Source organism: Cimex lectularius, unplaced genomic scaffold (assembly GCF_000648675.2).
Source record: "Cimex lectularius strain Harlan isolate CLEC.00 unplaced genomic scaffold, Clec_2.1 scaffold289, whole genome shotgun sequence".
NCBI classification, from domain to species: Eukaryota; Metazoa; Arthropoda; class Insecta; order Hemiptera; family Cimicidae; genus Cimex; species Cimex lectularius.
In genome coordinates this window covers 80,041-101,207 of record NW_019392889.1, presented here as the reverse complement: position 1 = coordinate 101,207, position 21,167 = coordinate 80,041, and the positions used below count along the sequence as shown (strand labels likewise).

The 21,167-nt window shown below is 33.9% G+C and overlaps 2 protein-coding genes across 5 annotated transcripts in view; both read right to left on the bottom strand.

Moving 5' to 3' along the window:
- Window positions 1-10,235, bottom strand: part of LOC106666525 — a 38,452-nt gene extending 28,217 nt beyond the window's left edge. For both annotated transcript variants that reach the window (XM_014393792.2, XM_014393793.2), the window contains exons 1-2: window positions 10,133-10,235; window positions 9,878-10,067 (exon numbers count right to left, since the gene is read on the bottom strand). In XM_014393792.2, coding sequence (XP_014249278.1) covers window positions 9,878-10,067; window positions 10,133-10,135 — 193 coding nt within the window. In that variant the 5' untranslated portion in view covers window positions 10,136-10,235. The remainder of the gene's footprint in view (window positions 1-9,877; window positions 10,068-10,132) is intronic.
- A 4,960-nt stretch (window positions 10,236-15,195) lies between these two features.
- Window positions 15,196-21,167, bottom strand: part of LOC106666488 (SH2 domain-containing adapter protein B) — a 55,760-nt gene continuing 49,788 nt past the window's right edge. For 2 of the 3 annotated variants that reach the window (XM_014393721.2, XM_014393722.2), the window contains exons 4-7: window positions 18,011-19,333; window positions 17,488-17,623; window positions 17,306-17,425; window positions 15,196-17,248 (exon numbers count right to left, since the gene is read on the bottom strand). In XM_014393721.2, the coding sequence (XP_014249207.1) occupies window positions 17,059-17,248; window positions 17,306-17,425; window positions 17,488-17,623; window positions 18,011-19,333 (1,769 nt within the window). In that variant the 3' untranslated portion in view covers window positions 15,196-17,058. The remainder of the gene's footprint in view (window positions 17,249-17,305; window positions 17,426-17,487; window positions 17,624-18,010; window positions 19,334-21,167) is intronic. The other variant, XM_024229087.1, reaches the window with a different exon arrangement.

Sequence of the window (21,167 nt, the reverse complement as noted above, 5' to 3'; positions counted from 1 at the left end):
TCCCAGGCAGTAACGGCTGACACCTGGGACTCAACAGTCAGTCGTTGGGGATGTGGACGCTAATCGTGGAGAGTGTGGCTTAGGGCAAATCACTTTGTGGTAAGACACATCCCAAATTTAGAGTTGTGACTGTCTTTTTAGATTGATTAAGATTAATTTTGTTGTTATTTGTGTACATTTAAAGGACAGAACTGTGTTGAAAAATATACTCTCTGGTTTATTAAATTCTAGAACCTTACCTTCCATTACACAAGAATAAGTAGCGAGCGCTTATGCCGACTTCTCTCTATCGTTTAGAGAAATGCAAGCGAATATAGAGAGATTATTCGGCCGTCGACGCTTACACTGGCAAATCTTGTACATTGCTATAACTGTACAGGATAAAACCCAAGGGAGTGACAGTAAATACCAGACACCGGTACCTGAGAAAACACCTACACAACATGGTTATATTGATATGACTCCTTTTGTAGGTTATGCAATAAGGAGGAAGAAACTGCTACCCATATTATACTCGAATGAGACGCGAGTGATCAATGGAGGCATAGAAGACCCGAAAAAAAAAAAAATTTAGCAATAAGAGTCCTTTTTACTTCTTAAGAAGGCTCGAATCAGATGAACTTAACTCAGAAACAAAAAAATCACAATAAGCCAGAAGGCTGACGGGTTGGCGAAAACAAACCCCGATTAATAGTACCTCATCATCTTCCTGCCACACTCGCCAAAGTCCTGTTTTGTACATGTTTTGATCCAGGGCCCACTTTTTACATGTAAAAATTTAATTCTGGATAAGTTGAAATTGCGGTATTTTGTATTGAAAGATTTTAAGCGAGAAATGCCGAACTGCAAACATCTTGGAACATGTCATCACGATATGCTCTAAATTCAAAAACGTAGAATTGAAACCTTGATACGCTTGTTGGTATTACTAGACCATTCAATCTGGAAAATATTTTGAGATCTCAGGACTAAGAAATTTCCCCCCATAAATTTGTAGAAAATAATTATTGGTTGGTCCTCTGGGTGGTTGGGCAGATGTGCTGATTGGACTTCTGAGTTGAAGTTAAAATTGTCGACCCAAGCTGCGAGGTACGTTCCATCCATTCACATCCATCGTCAGGCGTCTTGCTCAAAAGGTGAATAAAGATACAATTGCAGGTGTGGCCTTCTGGGTTTTAGTCCTCCACCGTCGTACCTGCGAGAGGGGCTGTCTTACTATGGGCCAAGGGTTGGCTTAAAAAAAGTAAATAGAACCACTAAAATTATATAGAGATCTCTATAAAGAACCCTAACCATCCCTACGTCAAAACCAGAGCCAGAGTTGAAAATTAAAATTGAATAAGAGTTCAATCTCGAGAGAGAGAAAGAGAGAGAAAGAGAAAAAGAGAGAGAGAGAGAGAGAGAGAGAGAGAGAGAGAGAGAGAGAGAAAGATGAGTAGACTAAAAGAACAAAAAGAGATTGAATGAGAGCGACAGAGATAACTAGAGAGATGAGTTTTCCTTCCTTTTTGTGAGATTTTTTGAATTTGTTACCTTGCCTTATGTGTTTTTGTCCAGTTGAAAAAAGTGATAGTTACTATATACTAATTGTTAGCAAGTTAATTATTTGACTGCAGCCGAATCATTCAGTCAGGTCCACGGGTTGATTACTTTTCAGTGTCCTGAGGTGACGAGGGAAGTGACCTATGATCTGCTACGGATGAAATCAAGGAGTTCGGACGAGTCGTTTCAACATCTTAACGTTTAAAAATCTTGTGTGAAGAATGTAAAAAAAGGCAATTAGGAAAACTACTGAAAGAGAAAAAGGCAACAATAACAATGCAAATAAGTAAAGAATTCCTAAAGCCATAGAAAATTCTGATAAATGGGAAACGCAAAAAGTTTTCATTAGAAATAGTTTAAAAATACATTCAAAACTAATAAAACCACAGAAAAAATCTGCAGATGATACTGCACCTGGAATAATGAGATAAGATAAAATTTTGAACACGTTAGATTTAGGCCAGTATATGTAGTTTTTTTTTTTTTCAAATAAAATTTTAATAACATTTTATTAAATAGCATAAACTATTGATTTAATTAAATAAAACTGAAATTATGTTCAGCCCATAAAAAATACAACGGCGCAAAAGCCAGGTTGTCTTTTGAGGATTTACACAATGTTATATTAAGGTATTTTGAAGTTTTCTTTCTTAATGCCTGCTGCAAACTGAATACTCTCGCGGAGCTTCGAAATCCTTGGAAAGACGGAGGAGCAGGGTCATCGAGTCAGCAGGACCAGTCATCCTCGTGTGCTTAATCGGCAGTTCTCACCCTAATATAAATATTTTCTTCCTTTTCAAACCTTAGTCTTAGCATTAGATTTTCGGGCATATCGCGGCCAATGGGCCTGAAATTCGTTTCGATCAAAATGTTCTATCTGTTTCGGACCAGGAAGTTTTGGAAAGGGGAAATCGTTACGACCCAGTAACCTACTGTAGTAACTATATATCAATCTATTTTGGTATAAAGAGATTCTCATTAGCAAATCGTTGTAGTGCATGATTGTAACTTTTCCCACATAGTAACGTATGAGGATAGCTGTAGTGTACCCATTTTATGAAGTTTCATTATAACGTCACACTCAGTTATGCCAACGTTCCGCGGTTCAACATTCACTTTAACATTATTCCGCCTAAATAACTGAATAATACGGCGTTGGTAGCTGGGATGATTGGAAGAAATTTTCTACTGCAAGTATATATGTTTTGTCTGACCAGTTTTAGGTCAGTGTTCTGATGTACTTCTTGCCAATTCTTGCCGAATTAATTTGTTTACTTTGGTTGTCAATTGTTCCACAGCCTTCCTTTTCAGTGTAGAAGCAAGTTTTTCTCTTTCTATTTGTCCGGTCAGAGAAGGGTTCGTGATTAAGTTCATGTGTAACGGAAAGCACTCGTTCAACTGCAGGATCTGTGACTATCGCAACATGACACTTTCGATAATTGCAACGAAAAGATTTGTCATCTTCTTTTATAGTTCTACGCTCACTCAATTTGTAGTTATTTACGATGGTACAACACTTTCCCCGTTTGCTGAGATATCTTCTACCGATTAACAGATCCATTATTACAAAGATGCATGGAAATACACGGAATACGGCGTACAGTTCACGAAGTCTATCACTCGGAAACTGGCGAATAGCAGCTGAAAGCATTGCACCATCTATGATAACTATAATCATGATACTTCAGGTGATTATTTACTTTTCTGTAAATAAGAACCGAGGGGTCAAACCGAGGTGTGTAACAGTCAGCGCATAGGTCGCAAAACTCAACAACCAAACTTGCTATACTATGGAACATAATGACGAATTTTATTAATTTAATTACGCTTACTTTTGATTCAGAGAGCCCAGTTTCAATCGATAGCCTTTTTTTCTTTTGTAATTTGGTCTACCAGACCAACGTAGCGATGTTAAGCAGACCAAAATGGTGGTATCGATCAAATTACAGGTTCATCATCCCACAGGCCACACATAGAAATCTTTTGTTTTTTTAATTCCCATCCTTTGGTATAAATCCGACCGATTCTTTCATTATCTTTCACAACGGCTATTATCTTTCAAGCAAAATCCGTTGAAAGAATTTCTATCGTTGGCAGAATTACTTAATAAACGTTGCATAGATTTACTTTTCAGATCCAAGGTGTCATCAGTTGAGAAAACACTCAGAGTCGATGAATATTAGGTTTTAAAATAAACTAAACTTTATCTCAAGGTATGAGCAATTTTGTAACGTAAAGAAAGGATGATTGTTCCATTTATGGGAGCCTATTATGGCGGATTTTCCATTTAGGGTGACGATTATGGCGGATTGAGGGGAGTCAAATTGTCACACTGACGATTTATCTTTTGTAATATTCCATATTTCCAAGTCTACGAGAAGCTATGGGTAAATTTTATGAACGGTCCTGCAGCCAGGCTTGGATCGATGATGACGTGGGTTTATCCTATGTATCATCTCAATATAGTTTTCTTGAAAAACAAAAAACTCAGGCTCCGCTTCAGGTAATACATTACAACTCGTTTTATTAAAATTCTTTATTTACAATGAATACACATTATGTAAACAACACACAAATAAGAAAAAAAACACCGCCCCACAAGCAACATAAGCTTACAAAAAAGACAAATTTACCACAAGAGTACTTCATAATCTAACATGCAATATAAATATATATGTATATTCAATATACATCAAAGAAACTGCATTATGTAGTTTCATTGATATAGAGGAAGCATTTGTTAACACTTCAATGAATCGATTAAAGCAGCAGCTGATAATAAAGCAATAAAACCATCGTCAATGGATACGAAACATGCTAAATAACTGAAAAGTAAACGGTCAACGGGAAGACTGCAACAATACTGCCAAAGAGGATTACTACGTTCACTCGTACGCTTCCTACATAAGCTACCTACTATGAGCTTTGACATAAGCAGATGACATGGTCCTAACACTAAGAGCATATGACTAGACACTGATGGAACTATTACAAAAAACTTAAAATATAACAATAAAAAAATCGCAGAAGAAAGGTCTAAATATAAATTCCTACAAGGCAACAATCACCAGGAAAACACTACATACATAATGGATATGCCAAGCACTCTGTGGTAGAATTTGGTGGTTAAATTCTACATAATCTCATGGATCTTATAATAGTCCGACAAACAAACACATATGCAAGTTACAGATATTAAATAAAAATAGAACAAAAAAGGCAAGGGAACTACCACAAAAAGTCCAAGTAACTGGTAAAACTTCCAACCTCATTTATTGAAAGGATGGCAGCGATTGAGTAACTAAGAATTCATCGGTTAATGGTAAGAAAGCATCAAATGCTTAATATGTCAAAGCTTATCAAAGTTAAAATAACAGATAAAATGGCATAACTTTGAAAAACCGTTCAACGTAATTATTGAAAAGAAAGCGCAATGAAAATATAGAACAAACCTGGAGCTTTTCTAAGTTATACAGGTGGTTCAAAGATGGAAAATGGTACGGAAATGGGTATAAATTGGCTTAACTGTGCACATCCCATGGTCCTCGGCTCCATCAAAACTATCTTTTAATTAATTAAGGTTTTTAGTTGAGATAAAAAGTCAGTGTCACGAGCGGGATTCGAACCCACGATCTTCGGCTAGATACGCCGCTGCTATGAGCGAATCCCGCTCGTGACACTGACTTTTTTATCTCAACGAAAAACCTTAATTAATTGAAAGATATTAATTGGTGAAGCGGACCACGAAAACTAGTGAACTATCTTTTAAGCTGTGCCAGCCATAAAACCACCTGCATATGAAATATTCCAGGGTGCAACTATAAAAATGTTATCAGATAGCCAGGGAGCTCAAAGGCTATCCAAGAATACAAGATAAACTCAAAACGTCTGGAACTGTCTGAATACCCTACAAAAGCTGGCATCCAAAAATAGCCTGACGCTTAATATGTTGCCTAGGTCATGAGGGAATTTCAGGTAACGAAGCAACAGACAAAAAAAAGAGCCTCAGAAAAAACAAATACATAGGCCCAAATGCATTCAGGAAACTCCTTCTCAATAGAAAAGGTCTAAAAAGAACTAGACCCTAGGCAATTAAATTTAATTACCATTTAATTTACTTAATTCTTATTTAACGCATAATAAACTCATTATAATAAAAACACGTTTGAATCCACAAGTCATCAATACTTAAACGAAAACCTTCTATTTGATTGGAACTTTTATTAATATTATTTTAACTAGGATGCTTAATATTATTTTTTATGTATTTTATTATAAAAATACCCGAATAGTTTGAAGCTAAGGCTCTTAAAGAGTTAACGAGAATTTAAGCAATTATAATATGAAGTAGACAATTTAATCTTTCCAATCAGATTCAAACATAACGTGACATATTATGTATGTAAAACACATAAAACATCGAATATTGAACTTGTGGAATTTAACGCACTTTATCACAGGGTGATGGTAAATAACTATAAAATGGAGGGCTCCGTTAAGAAGGAACGGCAATAGTCTCCCTTCTAGGAATGGGCCCAGCCGCCCTTTTGTGTACAAGGGGGACGGTTTCCAGGTTAGGGTAAGCACATGGGGTCTGGATAAACTATAGTGAAAAAACCATAATTATAACTGCATCACCAATATTACAAAAACTAACAAAAAAAGTTTAGTCATTCTTCTAAAAGAAAGACTGGATTATACATCATGGGCTGCCGAGCGAGAGGCTTGCGGCTTGCAAACGGCAAAATCATTGAGTCGAGAATAACGAAAAGAGAGTTAAGTTCCAGGTTCACAAGAAAGGCAGGTAGGCCAAGGAACTGAGGCAGGAGTGAAAGCCGTGAAAGCTAAGGACGGGTCATGCCAAGACAAGAATCGAATGTATGGCTAGGTTCCAGGTACTCAAGCAAAGCAGGTAAGCCAATAAAAAGAACTGATACAGCCAACAGAGCCAATAGGCTAAGAGTTGTCCTGCTGAGAACGGACAAGAAGAGGATTTACTCCTGAGTCGTTTGAATCTAGATCGGAAGGAACAGATTTAAGCAACATTGCTTCTCTGTTTCCCATGTTTTCCTGGCTCTTGCGGTAAGGGTTACTTAAAAAGTTAGAACTTGTTGAACACTAGATAAACAACGAAAAACAGCATGTAAAAAGGGTTGTATATACTGTAGGTGGGTGGATAGGCATATCTGGTTATGTAAACTATCAAAGAGGTGCTTCGTTTCAAGAAATGCAAAAGGCACCCACTGGGGGCATTCGTGAAATTTGCCGACTGGACTGAACCATTGCCGTTTAGAACTGTCAGTTTACCGGAGAAAACCGATGCCCCACATCTACGTTTTGGATAGAAGTGTGCAGGTATTTCGGTTTTTATTGTTATTTTTTTAAATTATATTTCTCTACGAAGGTTCGCAACAGCAGAGGTCATATCAACCCTCGTAGTGTCGGTGTTTTTGAAAACAGTTGCGGCCACCGACGCTTCTTGCTTCAGGTAATAGTTCACAAGGGGTTGTCACAGGGGTAGTTCTGGGAGCTGAAGTAAGGTAGGTAAATTAATAAACTCAAGCTAAAAGAATGAAGAAAGAAGACCCAAGACTGACAATATGATGAAAGAGGTTCAGAGTATTTACTCGAACCGACAGTACAGAATGACACAGAAACATGCGATGGAATACAAAATTCAAAGTTTGGGATCACACACCAAAGGACTAAACCGACGATTCGGATCAAAGGGCGAATGCAGGTCGGTCAATGGAGGAACTCAAAGAAAGTCCGATCAAGACACTCCTACAAGGTCTAAAGTCCGACCTTAAACTGCCAAGATATTGGGAGAGTTCCAGAGAAATTAGTGAAATCATGTTCAGGCCGTAGAGGTGTAGTCAGTCAATGGAAAGGTCCATGAACTAACGGTCTAAAGTCCGGCAAGATGAGAAAAGGTCCGAAATGAAGTTCAGTTGATGTTCACAAACTATGATAATCCAGATCAGGTAATCAAGGGGCAATTAAGCACGAAGGATGTAAGAGGTAACCCCGGATAGTTATATTGCATTTCTCTGTCCTAAAGTACCTCGACCTTTAATTTTCTTTTACGTTCATTAATTTGTAATTTTTTAACGTTGAAGAGACCTACTAAACTTTATGTAGATTCATTTGTTTTTAGTTGGTTCTAATTAACCAAAGTAAATTAATAAACCAAATTTAAATTAATTAAATTCACTAGTTTCGTGGTCCGCTTGACCAAGTAATATCATACAATTAATTAAGGTTTTTAGTTGAGATAAAAAAGTCAATGGCACGAGCGGGATTCGAACCTACGATCTTCGGCTAGATACGCCGCTGCTCTACCACTTGAGCTATCGTGACTTCGAGATTGTAAAATGGCAAAAAGGATAGAAAATTCAAAAGGTGGGGTTGAGATGGGAAATTAGTGCCCGAGCGGATCGAAGTCACGATAGCTCAAGTGGTAGAGCAGCGGCGTATCTAGCGTGGGTTCGAATCCTGCTGTGCCATTTACTTTTTTATCTCAACTAAATACCTTAATTAATTTTAAATTGATTTATAATTTTTATGTAATGTGTGGTTGAGATGAAAAATCAGTACTACAAGCGGTACTGGACCCCACGACCTTGCGGTCTATACCTATTTCATCTCATCCACACTTTACATAAAAATAATATGTGTTCTTATGTGCTACTTCCTTCCCCCAAAAAAGTTGTTCTCTGAGCACCTTGCCTATTACAAGCACAATAATTCGATGTTTAAAAGTAAATAATATTAATATATTAGTAATGAATTAATAATTTTACAATCAGTTTGTTAATTAGACCATTTGTTAATTTCCTTAAACTTTTTCGCTTTACTAAATTGTCACTCAAATGTAGTTGTTGCTGCAAACTTTGTAATTATCAAGACCTCAGCATTTTCGTGCCAGAAAGTTTTGAAGACATGATAAATAATGTGGGGTCACGCGGCTCGTAGAAAAGTTGTTTATACGCCCGAAGATTTCATGTTAGGAGGGTACCCCGTTTTACTACTTCACACCGTGTTGCTATAGCAATACGTATCCATGGTCCTTTGGGCCGTCCTGGTTGAACAACTTGCACAAAACATCTCCACTCTTACAATTTTAAGTTAAAAAAATCCGAATTATTCAATTTTAGTGTTGGTTTTATGAAACGAACAATAGTAAAACTTTTAATTATATCTGGTTTTATGGGTTGAAAAGAAATCACGGTTTTTTTAATTGATTCAAAAGTTTAACGTTAGTGACAAGCGAGATTAAGCGGACCTGACAGTTGACCAGAAATTCTTACTCCTTCCACATAAAATGAAACCGAATTCTATAATATTGAGATTTCTAAAACTAAAGTAATTTCTGTCGTACAATTAACGGTAATGGCTTAACTGGGTCAAATCACTTTACAATATATTTTTTTATACTACAATCAATTAAAAAGTCATGGGTTCTGAGGGGATTCGAACCCAGAACGCTAGGGTGACAAATACGAGGACCCCCTAATCACTGGACCACCGCGGTCGTGTTTTATTAATTTAGCTATACTGAAATGTTTTCTACGATTATAAGTTAAATGTCTTTTTATTTTTATTAATAAATGTACATTCACGTCCAATCAAAAATAGTTTCTTTTAACCAAAAGGCAATAATCCAGGAAATTCATTTTTACACTATTACAAAAAAGAAACCCCAAATATTTTATATTGTTAAATCCATTATGTTTAGTGGTCTAATTGACCAAATTACTTCTTTCAATTAATTATTCTTTTTATGTAAGGACTTGGTTGAGATGAAAAAGTTTGTGTCACGAGCTGGATCCCGCTTCATCATCTCAACCAAGACCTTACTTAAAAATTTTATATTGTGTTTAACACATCAATTTTTATACTGACATCCTTTTTTCTGTTATAAAATTTATTTATACACATTTAGTTGTAATATACAAATGAAATATAATTGGTGTAAAAAACAAAGTGGGGTCTGAGGGATATTACAGCTGTTTCAAAAGTGAAAATCCTAACCCAAAAACCTTTTATTTAGATAATTATATGTAGCTTATATGTTAACTTTACAATTTTAATTAAGAGCAATTATATTAAAAAGCCATTTGAGGGATTTAAACTAAAACAATTTTATCGGAGGTGATTTGTTTAACCTGTAAATCTAAGTGAATCAATTTGGAAAAAAAAATGTGAAACCAGAAACATATGTTCTGTGAAAATGCTTTGTTAGAGAACACAACGCAGAAACTTTGCAGAATCATTCGGACGGTCTAAAAGATTTACGACTGCGCAAATTATTATAAAAAAAAGGTTTACTAACTTGAGATGGTTTCTTCGGCCTGTTCCGCCAATTGTGGCGTTTGAAGCTTTTTCAGTACAACGGGTGTAATTGGCTTCATAATGGGTTCTGATGTCGAAGAAACGTTCCGAGAGGTCGAATTTATGTTTGGAACAGGGTTTGTCGAATTGATCAAATCAGTAGCCGTAGGTTTAAATCCATACTGCATAGTCTGTAATAGTATACAAACGCATTTTAATCCTAATCTAGGCTATTGTAACGCTCGTATCTGCTTACCATTTAAAAATAAAAATCACACAAAAATAATTACAGCTGTTTTGAATGTTCACTTTAGATATTCTTCAATGGTAATAAAGTGCATTAGCACATTGTTGGAAAATAACTATGTCATCGAGTAAACCAACAAATGACAATCAAAAATACAAAAGACCAAAACAAAATACAAAGCAATCGATAGCAGATGATTGTGTATACAATCACACGGTGAAATTTATGCTATTTAAATTATAACAGATTAAAAATTGACAATATAATATTTTTTGGTACTTATAATAACTGCAGATTGTAAAATTAATTTGAAGGTTACAATAAAACATAAAAACGTGTTTCGTTAATAAATTTAACTAGGTAGGGGAATAAGTTAGGGTAAAAATTATGATTTGTCAGCTGATCGATCGTCCTTATTTATCTGGTCCGCCTGTTCTCGCTTTATAGATCTTTACCAGATAGCAGGAAAGTCAATTTCGTATTGGGAGTACGAGATTATTTCTGTTTGGTCGCTGCCCTTTGTAGTATTAAAGCCAATGGTGGTATCCGTGGTCGTTAGGTCTTTGTTGCTGGCGGTGTCTTTGTACTATTAGAGCCAATGCGGGCTTTTTTTTCGTTTTGACCAGTCTATTGTTCGTTTATTTATATTATATATATATTTTTTTTTAATACATGTGATATTTTTGTCTGTCATTATCATTTTTGTCACAATGTACAATAGTGTTGTCATTTTTTTGGCGAATATGATCCTAATAATAGCATTTATGATGACCTAGCTAATGACTCTCCATTGTTCGGAATTGATTAATTGTTGTTAATTGATTAATCTCTAAGTTTTTTTAAATGAAAAATTGTAAACCTAAAACAATAGGAATAAAAGATATAGCGGTGGTAATACAAAATGGAGAAACTATAAAAGCTAAAGCCACACCTCGAGTTACTCTAAGATTAACTTTCAATGAGGTTTCCATGGTTGGCTAATCCCTGTTTTCCAGCTGTTAGTATGTGCGAACTTTATATTTTTATGTATTATGGTTTATTCAATAGATATCAATCCGTTGTTTCTCGAGTTTGTAGTTTTTAAATTTTCTTATTTTTTCATCCTTTTCTATTCTCAATTAATCTATATTTTATTTATTGTTTTCTATTATGGTTTAATTATTTTATACATAATTAGCTGAACAATCTACCCAGTGTATGGTATTTAGTGACCGTTAATTTGCAGATCGTGAGATGCGGTCTGGTGTGGCGTAGGTTTAGAAAAACATTTTCTTTTTTGTGCCAATGTTTCGAACTTTATCGAGATCATCTTCAGGGACTGTGATTTATAAACATAGTTTAAATTTTACAAATACATGTAAGCTGTGAAAAAATGAATTTATACAATGATAGAAATTTTAGGGTCAATCAAAGTGTACTCACTCAAAATGTGTTTTCTGTTTAGATGTGTCATTATGGGCTTCGGTGGCCGCAACGGTTTAGGCGTTGACACGGCGCTCATCACTGTAAGGTAAAGGTCCCGGGTTCTAATCCAGCGGTCCGGCATTCGAACCCGGCACACTTAGAAATTCTTTTTCTAAAAACACCGGCACCCTGAGGGTTGATATGTCTGCTGTTGCGAACCCTCGTAAAAAAATCCATATTTTTTTTTTTAAAGATATGTCATAACTGTGTGTCGTGTTGAGAGTAACAGTGAGATTAGAGATTTTAATGTTTTATGTTTATATACGTTGGATTTTAAAGGGATGGGGAAGGAAGTCGGGATAGAAAGTCATTTTTATACGAGGAGTCGGCTTCTTTGAGGTGAAAGGAGCCGACAATGGTAAAAAATGGGTAATAGTTCGTCCTGATTTTGCAGGATTATATAGACGGGGATAATTAGGGAAAGGGACAAATTGGTGAAGAAGAATTAGTTTATGTAGAAATGTTTGAAGTGTAGAATGTAATGATTGTTTTATATGTTCTATTATTTGTTTTGTGTGATATTGTATGTTATTGATATTGAATTTGATTTATGATATTAGCATAGCTGCGGCCGATTTTAAATGTGTCTGTTCTGTAATTGATGCTGTGTTTATCTCTGTTGATGTAAACCATTTCTAATAAGTTACGTTTTTGTTTGTTTTGTTCTGTGTGCAATTTTTTGGATTGTTGAAATCCAAGTTGTGTTGGTGTTCAAAATGGTGGGTAACCCGTGCTGTAGGATTTTTTTTCTGGGTTTTTCATCATAGATGTGTTACTTTACCCTCTTGTCCAGATATTGGGATGTAATTCTGATGTAAGTTGCCGGACAATTTATATAATTGATTTAGTAAATTACATCAGACTTTTTGTTACTAGTGTGATATCTTTAATTTGCAAAAAGTAGTGTGAATAGTTTTATTGTTTTTGAAGGCTATTTTAAAGTTATCAGAAAAGAGAAATATGTTTAATTTATGTGATAGGCCGTGAATAAATGGAATGTATTTGTATATTAGTTTGTCTGTATTTGATAAAATTGATGTATTATTAGTGATAGTAGATGTTGTAATTGTTTGTGTTTAGAGTAGTGTTTGTTATGTAGGATATGTTTGTATATCTTTATGTTGTTATGGTGAAAAGATTCACAGCTCAGGGTAATAATTCTGTGAAGTAGCCCTTTGGCCGAGCTTATTACTGTATGAAGGGAATGGTGATGTAAAGTTGAGGTATCAATCTTGGTTTTTGATACCAATCTGTGATTAATGTGCCATCTGGTTGTTTTATTATGAGTGTATCTAAAAATGGTATTTTTGTTTGTTTTCGATTTCAGTGTAAATTGAAGGTGTGGGTGAAAGCTTTTAAATGTATCTAATGTAGTTTGCTATCAATATATCATCTTTGTATTTAGAGAGGAAGGATAACGTGAAAAGAAGTTGTGGTATAACTGTGTTTAATAGATTTGTTATATCTGCAAGTATCGGGCTTACGTTGCTACCCATGGCTATGCCAAATAGTTGTTTGTAAAAAATGATTGTTATATGTACAGCATCCGTTAATACATAATCTACCCAGTAATTAATAAGTTGTTTAGGATGTGTGTTTTATATGTATTCATGGATATAAGTATATTTATAAGTATGAATGCTCATGCATATATTTGAATGTATACATTTAAGAGTGCACATAGATCATATGTATATAAATTACGTACATGTGTACGGGGGACAACAATGATGTGAGAATGTGTTTGATTCTCTTATATTTTGCATAATGTCTGCCACCCTGTTTTGTCTGTCAGCCTCTTTTCTGCACTTTCCAATCTTCAGAGTATGCATTCTTACAAAAGGTTGACATAATAACCTACAGGCCAAAATACTGAAACACCTCCGAGACTGAACCAGCAAGACATTGCAGATCAGTACCTGGCAGACTTTAAAGTTTAACACATCTAACAATAATTGTGACTGTATGCTAGAAATAATCAACATATTGTTGGCATATGGTTTGGAAGGAAAATTGAGAACATTATGAATTTCAGGTGAGCTGTCAATGCTAATTTAATGCTTAATTAATCATATTCTTTATTCTTATTGGAAATATCCTTATTGTGTAAAAAGATAAATTGGTGCTAAGACACAAAGGAAGCAAAACTGGTAAGAGGAGTATAAGATGGGGATAGGGATGAAAGAGGCGGCCACAAGGCCTTTTGCATCTTGGCTTGAGTAGATCTATTGTGCTATTCTATTTTTGTTACTAACTGGCCAGCTTCAGGTTGTTAATAAGAGGAGTGTACACAAACCCAGAACCTATAATTGGGATAAAAAGATCAAATGTAAATCCCTCCATGGTCCACAAAAAAACAAATGAAAAAGTGAATGAATCCAGACGTGTCAAAAACACTAAATGGATTATTAAAGAACCCTCACCAATGCAAGCACATTGCTGCAGTTAAACAGGGTAAAACTCACAGGTCTGATTAGGTTTTATATGAATCTGGCATCTGAGTACACACAGCTTGTGTATTTTCAACAAATACCCCATTTGTAGTTTATTCGATGAGGGGGAGGGGGAGAAACTCTGACCAATATTATTTTTGAACGTAATACAATTGCTTAGTGAAGACATATCCATGGGTACCAAGAAGACCCAGGAAAAAAATTACACCACTAACCTAATTATTAAAAAAGAGTAAATTAAACTGAATTAAGAAAGCAGGAAAAGTACAATAAGTGGGGAATATCAAACACCGATTTCTTGGCATCCTAGTATGATCAATGATCATCATCATTTCATTATCATTATCATCATCATCATCCAATTGATTGGTTAAGTATTACATAATTTTTTTAAATCCTTGAACACCTCGGGCAATCCTAACTTTGACTGTACGGTTATTTGTCATAAATTACCATAAAAATGCTTACTCTTGTTTGTTAGATTGTACGTACATTGATGCAAACAAAAAATCTTTCTATTTTAATGGCTATTAAATGCATTACATAAGAAATAATGGTATTTCTACTTGTCAGTTTTATGTATAACATATGTTTTATGGTGTAATAAATAGTTTCATTTAAATATTTTACTCAAAAACTAGCTTACATTTTGAATACCTGTGTTTATGCTGTAAATAAATCAAAATAATATTTTTTAAATTTAATCATAACTGCTAGAAAGATGTAAAAATATTATAACAAAGAATATATTAATTATTGTTATAATGTATTATCTGTCTGTTTTTGTCCAATCAGCTGACATGTTTTTAATGTAGTATAAGTTGAAAAATTCATATGGAAAATTTTAGTAATATGTGAACAACGAAACATGTGACTTTTAATTTAACTCGACTCCCAAGTGGATTTTATCCAGGGAAATGTATTCCTAGAACTTTTCAGGAGTCGTGAGCAAATTTTTTTTACAAATTTCTATAGTATTTTTATATCTTTGTTTGAGCTTTTAAATATTTGCTACTTCTTACAATTTCAGCAATGTACAGTTTTTAATTAATAGGTGATAGCTGAAAACTATTATCAACTTTTTTTTTTTTTGTTTACTCAATATTAGACTGTCTAGTAAGGAAGAACCATGGAATGTTTATAAAAAGAAGACTCTTTAAATATACAAATGTAATTTTAATATTTTCTTTGTTAAAACTGTTCAATATAAGACAGTTTATAAGGTTACAGAGTAACTACAATTACACAATACAACAACAATTTTTATCACAACCTAAGTACATATCTAATTAAATATTAACTTATGTTATAATGGGAATGTTACAGTTTCGTTTTATCAAAATACTCTTACAAATCCTTGATTACTTTTACCAGAACCAATAAAATAATTGAGGTTTATAAATCAAATCCTTATCGGTTATATATGTTTTAAAGTATTATAAACAATATATTGGTAACTAATTCAACTGCAATGTCTTAATATTTTTTAAGTACATTTTTAAATGATGTATATAAGATATTGGATGTTACCTCGCTAGCTAGTCATTATTTTTGGTTCTTTGCATTGTGAGATTTGATAACATTATCTCTTTCTACTTTATTGTTTTGTTAGTAATCTACATTATAAAACAATGTCATTGTCAATTTTATATAACTATCGCTTTTTAAAAAAATAAATATGTACCCTATTTCAGTCTGTTTACAAAAATGTTCTGAGGGTACCCCACCATCATATAAAAATTTCTATCAACAATTCACAATTACTATCTATATTTGTCATAAAATCAGTAGAAATTTAACAATAATAGTAGTGTATGTTTTGTTAAAAAATGGAAGATCAAAACCACTCTTAATCACGTTTTTATATCTTAGTTTTCAAGCGATTAGAAAATGATCGGGGGCACAAACTTATTATATTAAATTTCAAATGAATTATAACAATCATATAAACGGAAAAACTAGGATTCATGTTAAAACATAAAAAAACAAAATATTTTCAGTAAGAAAGAAATCTTAAATTATCTTCCTGCACAAAACTGTGCGACCTCTTAAGCAATATTGTCAAAAAACAATGATCTATACACTATTTATACCAGTCTGTGACATGACTTACTAAACTAAATCTTTGGCATTTTTTGCTTAATAAATAATTAATGATTTATACATATGAGCTTTCTAACAATGAGGTAACACTGGGAAAAGAATTTTTTTCAGACTAATTTTTACTTTAACACACTCTTCCTTTCCTTTTACCTAGATAATTTTAAAAACTCACTTTATATATATTTTTTTTATTATCTCATGTATATTATTAAAATAGTTACTTAATTATGGAAATATATTTTTGAGTAGTACAACAATCACTAAACAGTCTCTATTAGACCTAGAGCGCAGTATTAAATATTTCAATAAGACTATTATTACTCTAGAATAATATTCTTTATTGTAATACTTTCATTTATAAGATTAATGTTTTTTTTAATATTAAAGTATAATAATAAAATATTTTATAATTCCATGGTGAGATTTTAAAACATTTCATTACTACAGTTATTTTGTATAAAAAAAGATATGCTTTTTTCCTGCACAATTTAAATTCCTCCAAATTAATTTGTAATTGTTATTTACAATTGTCAAAGTGATTTTGTAGGAGGTAAAAATGTTTAATAGTGTGCACCAGGTCTTTAAAGTTTTGTTGATAATATATGAAATGTTCTGTATTAAATTAGGCATACATTTTGATAATGTCATATTCAGATTAGAAAGTTATGATCAGATGTATTTAAATCAATTAGTGTATATAAAACATTTTAATGTGTTTAATTTTTCAGAGTAAATATTTAATTCAGTATAATAAATATAAATATCATTAAAAGTTGTACATCAACTATGTATAATAATTGGTAAGGAACAAATTCATTAACAATTTTACTTTGGCTTCATACTTATGTTTAACCCTTGATACTGTCTAGCCTAAAGGTTTATCAGTACTTTCGATAGAAGAAGTATGAAAAGATGTTACAAAAGTTGAACTATGATAGGATGAGATAGGCACATGTGCTCTGCACCCCTTATTGGAAGTCTGTCGATTGAATAAAACTTTATCATCTCAGGTATACTCATGAAAGGGTTACTAAACTGTCCTAAAATGAATTTCCCAGTTTCCTTGCATTTTTGTATTCTCATGTGCATAAAACCTCTAGCACTCCTAAAATAAACACAAAAAGATTATTAAAATATTAAGACAAGACAATATTAGACTTACTTTAAAGATAGAGAGTAGTCTTGTTTAGTGCTTTCACTGTTTCTAACAAGAAAACTTCCTTCTCTGTTCATTCTCAAAATGTTTTCAGCTTCCAATCTAGTAATCGCACCGTGGTACCATCTGAAAAAAATTATCGAGGTATTAGGATTTGAAAATATCATCTGAAAATATGATGATTATACCCCTGTTGCTCAAGAGGAAGTGAGGTATCAATTTGATCTGGTGGTCTGCATACAGGAAGATCGGGTAATCCAAATGACAGTTTCTTATCTCCCACGTCTTGTAGATCTAGGCTCAATGAAGGTCTCTTGATGCTGGCTAAAATTGCAATTGACTAAATTAAAAAACAAAACAAAAAAACAATGATCACTGGAAAAAAATACATATATTTATTCTTATGATTGTGTGTTAGTTGAATTTTTATGATATATTTAGTAAAAATACAATTTTGTATAATAAGGTTATATAAGAAGACCTTTATTTTGCCCCTAGGTTTAAAAAATTAAAAAAAAAAATTGCCTTTAAGGAACAATAAATAAATATTCAATTTCAATTCAGTTTGTTAAATTGATAATGTTACTATAACTTATTATTTTTGTAAATAACAATATTTACACTTTTGTGATTTAATATAAATATTTTTGAGATGTTACAAATTTTAAAGGAAGCTTAAACAAATTTTATGTAATTATTTTTTATCCTTACGATTTTTGCATTCTTGAAGGGTGTTGTTGGATTTCTGAGAACCTTCTAAATTGATGCTAAGAGCGGGTCGAAGTCGCCTTCTGAGCTTGGGCATGTCAAAAGGCAAATCTCCCAGATCGACAGAAGTAGCTGAACCTGAAGTGTCTTGGGCTTGCTCTTGAAGCATTCTTCGCCGTCTCAGCTTTGGCATGTCGAAAGGAAGGTCGCTGAGATCCGATGGGTTGATGTTACCTATTCTTGATTCAATTGAAATACCGCTGTCGCTCCCCTGGTGGGCTTCCTGTTCAGAGCATAGGTCAAGTTTAATTATATTTCTGTTTTGCGCGGTTCTACGTTTCTTTTGTATTTCACTAATCGGAGTCACCACTATTTCTTCTGGAGATGCTTTTTCAGAATTGTTGTTTTTATTATTTTCAGATGTTTCAGAGCAGGGTTCTTGAGAAGATTTGTCTGATATAGGTGAAAGGATATTGAATTTAGTTTGCTGGAAAACTCTAGTGCTTAGAGAATTTACAGTTGGATGGAATCCGGAACAGCTTCCTGTGGAATCAGAGCTATATGAACTGAGAGTGCTACTGTGACGGCTTTCACAACTTGAGGTGGATCTATTCCCTTCACTTGTACTGCTTCGAATTGATTCTAAGCTACCTCCACTGCTACTCGTCGCCATTGATTCTGTGCTTGAATATTTAATTCGTCTTGGGGGCCTTCCCTTAATCTCACGAATTTCTAGTCCTCTCATTTTGCTTTTTGAATTGCCTTGTTCACGGTCACAAAATCTACGTGTATCATCTTTATCGACAAAACAACTCCTTGGTCTGTGCTTTGTTGTTTTTATAGGGAGGCGTAAATCTTTTGTCCTGATCGACAAATCGGGCGAACTGTGTACTGGACCAATACAGATCCCTGAATGAAATTTTGAGGGTAGAGGTGCACTGGATGGGGGAGTAGGAGCAACAAAAGGTCTCACGTCCAAATGGAGTCGGTCGATTTCTTTTGACAACGATTCTGGCTCTACTGTGGCTAATGACCTGGGTCGCTTGTAATAAGGCTCCTCTCTGTGCTCATTCCTACATGCAACAATGATAGATTTATTGGTAACTTCATCGACATCCAGTTCATCATCGGATTTGCTTATTTTTGAATCAAAAGCGGTTTCATATTGATGTCTTCGCGACATTTCGTCAAGCCTGGGCGACATCCGGTCCTCAGATCTGTCAGAAGTGTGATTGTTACAGTAATAAGGGTTAGCCTGTGCTAGTCCGTTTTTATCTTCCCCTACATCTTCGTAAACTTCTGCTTCCTCCACCTCAGACAAACAATCTGAAATAAAAAATGAAAATATCACATACTTTTATAAATAATCTAAATAAATTGATCTATTACTAAACGTTATATCTTATTTTATAAAAAGCTTCACAGTGTTAAGGTTCAAACATCTTAATTTAGAATTATATGAACTTATTTAAATAAACTTTTACAAAAATAATTTTTATTAATATTGTGTTGTGCATAATATATCTAATAATTATAAATTTATTTTTTATGGTGAACTATATATAAAAAGGAAGGATTTGATACAAGATAAATTCCACTTAAATTAGGAAATGCACAATTTCCAATAATTTATTTTATTTTAATGGTTTTTTGAAAGGATTTCTTATGTTTAATGCTAATTTTGTAAAGAAATAGGGGAGACTTTAATGCTTGCTGTACGCTCGTAAATATGGCCGAAATTCGGAGGCAAGAAATTTAAAATCAAGACAACAATAATAATACTGGCTGTAATAAATCCAATGAGCCAGGGCCAATAATATGTAATGTGTTGTCCGAAAAATAATGCGTTTTCTTTCAATTACCCCACTATATAATAAACTTTACGTTTGTTGGATTATTATTTTGTAGGAATGTCAAAACTTCCTCTTCCAAACAAAAATGTTTGTTCACCTCAGTAGCATTTCGTTACTTGGGAATAATTCAGTCTTTAGTAAGATGTCAACGCGTGATTTTCGCATAATTTTGTTTTACGAGTTTAAACGCGGTCGGAAACGGCCAGAAACATTAATGAAGTCTGGGCCGATGGTATTGTCACTGAGAGCAACGTTCATTGATGGTTTAGAAAATTTCGAGAGAAAAACTTTACCCTTGACGACAAAGGTCTTGAAAAGATATCCTCCCTAGATGATAATGTTCTGCGAGCTTTGGTCGAAGAAAATCCCCAAAAAACTGTTCGAGAACTTGCAGAAAATATTTCAGTTAGAGAATCGACCTTCTTTTAACAGATGTCTGATAAACCATCTTAAGACAATTGGAAAGGTGAAAAAGCTCGAAAGTTGGGTTCCTCAAGCATTAAACGACCGCCAAAAAAAGTCATCGTTAGTTTGCGCAACACTTCTTTGCCGAAATAGAAACGAACCTTTTCTGATGAGAATTGTTGCTTGCGATGAAAAGTAGATAACAGTAGACGTTCTGGACAGTGGGTCTACATAAAAGAAGCAGCAACACAATTTCGAAAAAAGGTGACAATGAATCTTTGGTGGGCTTCATTTGGGCCGATTTACTACAGCTTCTTGAAACCTGGCGAAACAATTTTTTTCAAATTGAAGCAATGCACCAGAAATTGGCATTATTGATGTCATCTTTGGTCAATCGGAAATCTATTACACGACAAACGCTCGGAGCACAGAATTTCTTAATAAGAAAGACTCCAAATTCTATTCAGAGGGTGTAAAAAAGTTGCCATCACGTTGGAAGGAGTGTATTGAGAGTGATGGAGGGTATGTTAATAGATTTTAAAAAAATCATTTAATTATTTTTATTTTATAACCATAAACCTGAATTATTTTCCGCACAACCCATTAAGATTCTTCACGATTATTCCTACATAGTTTTTCAATAAAACGGAAAGTGATAAAACGTTGTAAAAACGTTGATTGAATTTTCACTGCGAAGGTTTGTCACTCCCCGAAGTGTTGACCCTATGGGTTATACTTCAGGGGAGTGCACGTATTCCGTTATGAGGCTGTGTCACTAGTATCTCCCTTAAGCTAGATGTCCCAGAGTTCGTTGTTTCTCAACCAAGGGGGTTGGGCTCCAACAGAGGATAGGTAGGTAATTTCAGCTCCTAACGCATGCACAATATACTCTAGGATAAAAC